Source organism: Astatotilapia calliptera, chromosome 14 (assembly GCF_964374335.1).
Source record: "Astatotilapia calliptera chromosome 14, fAstCal68.1, whole genome shotgun sequence".
Classification (NCBI taxonomy): Eukaryota; Metazoa; Chordata; class Actinopteri; order Cichliformes; family Cichlidae; genus Astatotilapia; species Astatotilapia calliptera.
The window spans coordinates 25,084,435-25,090,856 of NC_137435.1; the positions used below are offsets into that span (position 1 = coordinate 25,084,435).

The 6,422-nt window shown below is 43.0% G+C and overlaps 1 protein-coding gene across 2 annotated transcripts; it reads right to left on the reverse strand.

The window, feature by feature from the left end:
- Positions 1-2,748: 2,748 nt before the first annotated feature.
- LOC145420026 (serine-protein kinase ATM-like) lies at positions 2,749-5,613 on the reverse strand. Of its 2 annotated transcripts, none has more exons than XM_080288726.1 (8): positions 5,455-5,613; positions 5,205-5,354; positions 4,939-5,104; positions 4,501-4,587; positions 4,275-4,389; positions 3,731-3,794; positions 3,495-3,637; positions 2,749-3,406 (listed from the first exon to the last, which is right to left on the reverse strand). In XM_080288726.1, the coding sequence occupies exons 1-8, from the start codon at positions 5,539-5,541 to the stop codon at positions 3,226-3,228; spliced, it is 993 nt and encodes a 330-aa protein (XP_080144852.1). In that variant the 5' UTR covers positions 5,542-5,613; the 3' UTR covers positions 2,749-3,225. The 2 variants fall into 2 exon arrangements, with proteins under 2 accessions (XP_080144852.1, XP_080144851.1); XM_080288725.1 differs by having other exon boundaries at positions 2,749-3,409; positions 5,455-5,612.
- Between the last annotated feature and the right edge of the window lie 809 nt (positions 5,614-6,422).

A 6,422-nucleotide genomic window follows, 5' to 3' on the forward strand; every position in this document is an offset into this window, starting at 1 on the left:
GAAAGGTTGGTGGTTTGTTTCCAGGGGGTTTACCTTATAATATAAAGCACCTTGAGGTAATTGTTGTTGTGATTTGGTTCATTTCTAAGAAAGTATAAAGACATACTAGTACAGTGCAATGTCAACACCATGTTGTTAGGACATGTACTTCTAAGGATTGGAGGAAAAAAGACATTTGGAATGAGATCAGGTTAATATCATATCAATATTAGCATTTTGACACAGGTTTATCATTACCAGCTCACTCACTGTAGGGCAAGTTGTTGCAGTATGGATGCCTGAGGGTTGAAGTTAGACTTCACTAGTAAGAATCCATCATTAGCATCAGCCCTTTGCTGGCCTGATTTAAAATACGTGCCCCTGTCAAAGCACAAATTGTAAAAAAAAAATTGAGCATCGCTTGAAAATCGTTCACAGAGCAGCTTTTGTTTCATCTCGGACTGAACTAGCTGAGCATCTCACCTGATGTATCCGATGCTCTGGCAGCTCGCTCTGCCCTTCTCCTCGGTCCAGCCATGAGAACCAACAGATTTTCAGGCTTTACTCTGAGTCGAGTAGATCTGAAGCAGGAAACTGGAGCCGTGCAGCCTCACTGAGCACAAACAGCAAACACAAGCGATGACTTGGCATTTTGTCACAAGTGGAAAGTGGGTGAAGAGGCAGCCAGTTGAGAGTGAAGCACACAAAGGACTGGCAGTTAACAAGGAAAGATAAATGCTTCAGTCTACATATTATCTCATTATCTCATCATGAGGAATATGGATGATTCCAGAAAAAACAAACCTATAAAAGCATCAAACTGTTCCGTTGTATAAACTCTGACCTTGTTTTCAAAGATTGGAAATCCAGATGAACAGAGTTAACTTTCTGGGATTCTCTCACCTTCTTTTATTGAGCGTGCATCAAGATAACAACTAATGAGGCTACCTGGGAACAGGTCAGCAGCACCATTGGGTGTAAACAGAGCGTCACGACTCTGTGAAGAAGTATGGTTTTAGAGGATTTTGGGGGGGAATTTCCATTTTTTTGGAAATCCCAGAGAAACTTCATCTGCTGCCTAATAAACAGAATGGATGATTGCATGGGGCACTAGAGCACACAGTGTGGGTAATTTACACATATGTGAAGGTCTCATTAGGGCTTAATAATATATTCAGCTTTTAGGGCAGCATAACACTTCCATGGAGAAGATGTCTTTTCCAGAGATGTCCTTAGTTTTGTTCATTTCTGCAAGACAATGCAAGGTGCCAGTAGTCCAGATGAAAAATGGACCCACTTGCAGTCCAGACCTGTCCCCCTTTGCAAATATTTTGTGCGCTATGAAACAAAAAATGCAACAAAACAGGCTCCGAAATGAAATCTTGTCAGTGCGAGAATGGGAAAGCATTAAACTTCCCCCCCAAAAAGTCCACATTTCATTTGTTGTTTTCCAAGTTTTTCTTTTTTGGAAACCAGGTTCTTATCAGTGTGTTTCATTCAGCTTTATTGAACAAATCTAAAGGTGGAGGACAGAGAAGCTTTTTCTTCCCACCATGAAGCTGCTTACCACAGTTAGCTTCGTCCTGCCCTGCGGGACAGTCTGTAACCCCATCACACCACTGGGACTCCCACTTGCGGTTCCCATCTCCACATTTAATCCCATGAATACAGGATGAAGAAACTGGAATTGAAGACAGGAACCAGAAAAAAAAAATCAGTCTTCCAATCTCACTAATGTTGACTCAGTTCACTAAATAAATCCTTCACTTACAGTAATAGGCAAGGAGGACTCCAGCCAGCAGCAGCAGCAGCAGCAGCAAGGAGATGACAGCAGCAACAGTGAACTTGATGCACCTGTGTTTGAAATCTGACAGAAGAGCACTCACCGTGACTGGAAACCCACTCACACCCAGCTTCACGATTACATTTTATACACAGAACAGTTTCTAATGAGACTTTTTGTTACAAGCAGTGTCCAAATGACGTGCCTAGTATCTGTACAGTCGTGTAAAGTATTCAAACTGTATTAAAAGACACTCAAATACCTTTGTGCTTGGGGATGGAGGGACTGCTCTCAGGTGGAGGCTTCAGCGCCACATTGTGAACATACTGGGGTTGAACATCTGATTCGGCGAGCGCAGGAAGTTTCATCTTCTCATATTCACGGATGAAGTGAGGACAAGCGTCCAGATACTTTTGGCAGAGCAACAGTGTTTTTGTAAAGTTACAATACTTAAAATAAATTGAAAGCAGGTCTTCTTCTCAAGGCTGATTAAATGCAGATTAAAACTCACCGGATTGGTGGTCATTTTCTGTTTAATCATCTGTATTTTGAAAAAATTGAAATAAAATCCCCCTGTGATAACTCCAGCAGCAATCTTTCACTCAGATAATCTCATCCACATCACTGCCAGCACCTCCGGCATCTCCTCCCAGGCTCCGCTCTGCTCATGGATGCGATCAAATAAAGAGTTTGTATGAAAACTGTCACGCCTACACTTCAGACAGCATCAGTTTGTTTCCCTCCTGAGCACACAGCAAAGACAATGACGAGTTGGCGAGTCTAAACATGACACAGGTGTTATCTGCTTAAGTGTCAGAGCAGTGAGTGAGTACTGTAACGCCGAGTGTGCAGTGGAAAGGTACTGAAAACATGATGTATAGGCAGGTAGACACAGCGTGTTTCAGTGATGCAGTGGCTGAGCGACAAGAAAATATGGAGAGGATATTTTAAAGTGAAAATGAAATGCATTAATCAGGCCAGCATGCTTTTGGATTGACTGCTTTTTTATTTATTTAATGATACAGTACTCATTTGACAAAGCAGCCTTATATTCAATGCACAGGAAAAGAACAAAAACATTTTACCTGATAATAAAGAACAGACATGAAATGACGCCTGGAGAAGGCTTTAAATGGTACTTCACATTCATACAGTCACTTAGCAACATTCACATTCATCTGGGTGAAACATAAAACATGCACAGCAAACATGTCAGCCTTCCAAACACACACACACACACACACACACACACACACACACACACACACACACACACACACACACATTTATTTGGTCTTTTTTAATAATTTTTGTGATTTGGCTTGATTCCTAATGTTGATCTGTTGAGTCAGTTTTATTAGAGTCGTACAAAAAGGAATGAAAATTCCCACCTCTTTTTTTCAACCAAAATAAACTTCTTTTTTTTTTTTTGCACTTTTTCCCTGATATCACTTTTTTCCAGTCTACACCCAGGCCTGCCATCCTGGGAAAAGTCTGCTAAGGTTTTTGGGGTCCATGGCTTGCTGGATGAGCAGGTTGACCTGTCCTCCCACGCTGAGCACCGTTCCCTCTTCCACTCCCTTGAGCTTCTCCTGCAGCCGCAGCAGCACCCGCTCCGCCACCTTGTTGAAGCTCTGACTGTCACTGCTGGAAAGAATATGAGGGGAAGAGCCTGAACACACACACACAAAACCTCGCCAGCTCCGATTCTGACACTTCTCTCCTTGATTACCTGGATTTACGGCTGTTGTCTATGTCATCTCCCCCCATAGTGGAGCTTAGCGTTGCGTTGAGCTCCTGCTGCTCGTCATGCTGCAGGTAAAAAGCTTTCAGGGGGTTCATGGTCCAGTCAAACAAAGGGTCATACAGCAGCACCTATTTAAAACGCACAAAGACACAGAAACTTACAAAAGCACTCCTTAATATGAAGTTATGGAATAAAACATAATATTTAGAGCATGATTTTACCTCCACAATAGTCAACAGAGCTTCTTGAGAACTTCTCATCACCTCCATCGTCTTCTCACAGCATCTGAAAGGGAAAGCAGGGTTCAGATTATTTATAGTGCTAAATGTTTAAAATGTCTAAATAGCAACAGATTTCCCAACATGAATCTTAATCTGTGGTCTGAGAAAAGATTAATGAGGAAGTTTGTTTAATGACACAATGTAATATGCTATTTCAAATTATAAAACTTTATTAATCGTGAAGGAAACTCATCAATCAATGGTGATTAGCTACTCATGCAATAAAAGGATCAGATCATTTTTTTATTATGTCCTGTAAAACCTCAGAATTGACAGGGGGTCGATTTTTACTGCAAGCCACTTTGCAACCCACCTCCACTTCAGTTTATATTTTCATGTCTGATTCAAATTTGTCATGTTGCCTGCCGTGCTCTGTCACAGAGTCTTTACTTCCAGTTTTCCATGTATGAGTATAAAAGGGCCTGAAGGTCCCAGACCACTGCTGACAAATAAGAGCAACATCTGAGCATAATCGTGAGCTAACCTCCTGAAAACTCCCTCCACTCCAGTGATGCCCATACCGTCCACAATGTCTCTGGAGAGTCTGAAGGGGACAGTCTCAGGGGTGGGGAGGATCTTGCCTTGCTCAAAGGCCACACCTTTAAAACATCAACAACAAAAACACACACAGTGAAGAAAAAGGGGCATCCACACTGGAGGAATAAAAACATTTTCTGAAACAAAGAGTGACCTTCTTGGTGTAAGAATACCTAAATCGATGTGCACCAGTTCTGCAGTCTGTTCGTCGATCAGTATGTTCTGGATGTGTCTGTCACCCAGACCCACGATGTAGCCGACTGTGGACACAAAACAGAAAACAGAAGGTTTGTTTTTACAATTACTGGATCGTCGTTTGGAGATAATATGAAATCTCTTTGTGTGTATATTTAATGTATATTTTTTAATTCTGTGTCATGACTGATAAATGTTTTCTTTCAACTCTGGACATCAACTGACAACAAAATGTTGACACGCTGAGGTGAAAGGTGGTGTTTTATGTACAAAGCAAACCGGGATCCATGAATCACCTTAATAATAATCAACACCAACACTTTAGTTTCAAGTCACATCAATTATATGTCGCCCTTCGGTTTGTGGCATCTTGTATTTACAGTACATAATGAGCTTTACTCTGTGAGACGGTGTACCTATAGAGGAGGTGGCCACACTGCGAGTGTAAGCCAGCCGCTTCTCCATCCACACTGCGGGATCCAGGAACCGTTCCATGCAGAAATACCTAAAGACCGGCCTGAACTTCGTGCACACCTCGTTGTAGGCCTGCAGCTTCTCGTCGAATGCAAGTCTCTGAGCGTCCTGCAGTGACAGCCCAACAAAAACTACAGCTGTGAGTTCTGAACCCATAGCAAGCATGTGTTGCCATGTTGCAAGTGTTTTCCTGTCAGCACCGCCATACCAACATCTTCCTCCGGCAGGCTAGGCTGGCCCAATCTTGGGGTCGGAAGCGTTTGTGAGCTCCTTTATTGGGCTCCACCAGAAACTCCCCGATGGGCACCGTCCCAGAGCACCACTCTAACACGCCACTGCGCTGTGAGAAAGGCACCACCTGGAATCAAGTATATGACAAATTTTTTTTAAGCAACGAAGGGAAAAAGAGATGAAAGCAAATGTGAAGCAGTGCCACAGATGTGCGTCTATCGGGGAACCTTGTATCGTCTGATGTTGAGCTTCCTCTTGCGTGTGTCTGTATTGCGCTGCAGCAGCATGGAGCACATGCCGAAGACCTGCTGCATCACTGCGTCCTGTCGCAGGTCGTCCTGACCCTGTTTGCATTAAAACACTAAAATCACTCACAGGTGACTTGACCAAAATCATCACAACGATCCTTTATTTTAGTGCAGTTCAGTGTATTTGTACAGCCCAGTATCACGTGTGAGGGCTCAAACTGCTTCACAGCCATAGAAACAAAACAAGAACAGACAGACTGAGTTCTGTAGGACACTGGCGTTCAATGCACATATTAATGGTGGTGCTGGAACAGGAAAATCACATCTTATCAAATGCATCTACTCAGAAGCATCTAAGATACTGAGCAAAGTGCCCAGATATGCAGACGATGTTGACATATCAAAACCCACTGTCCTGTTAACTGCTTTCACTGGGACTGCAGCTTTTAACATTTCTGGAACAACACTGCATTCTCTTCTCAAGCTCCCGAGAAGCTTAAAACCTCCCATTCAGGGACTTGGCAATCAGCTGGATGAAGTCAGATCAGAACTTTTGAATGCTGAAATAATCGTCATTGACGAAGTGTCTATGGTGTCAAGACATCTCTTTGCATATGTAGATGCAAGACTCAAACAGATCAAAGGGACTCGGAGACCCTTTGGAGGCATGTCAGTCATTGCTGTCGGAGACTTCTATCAGCTACCCCCAGTGCGACAGTCTAAACCTCTCTGTGTGCACGACCCGTCCGAGATCGACCTGTGGCAGGAGCATTTTCAGATGATCACTCTGACTGAGATTATGCGTCAGAAAGATGATGTTGTCTTTGCTGAGATGCTGAACAGAATTCGTGTAAAAGGAAAGTTGGATGAGCTTTGCGAAGCAGATAGAAATTTGTTGTCACAGGCCATAACTGAACCAGCCCTTTGTCCGACTGATGCGTTGCACA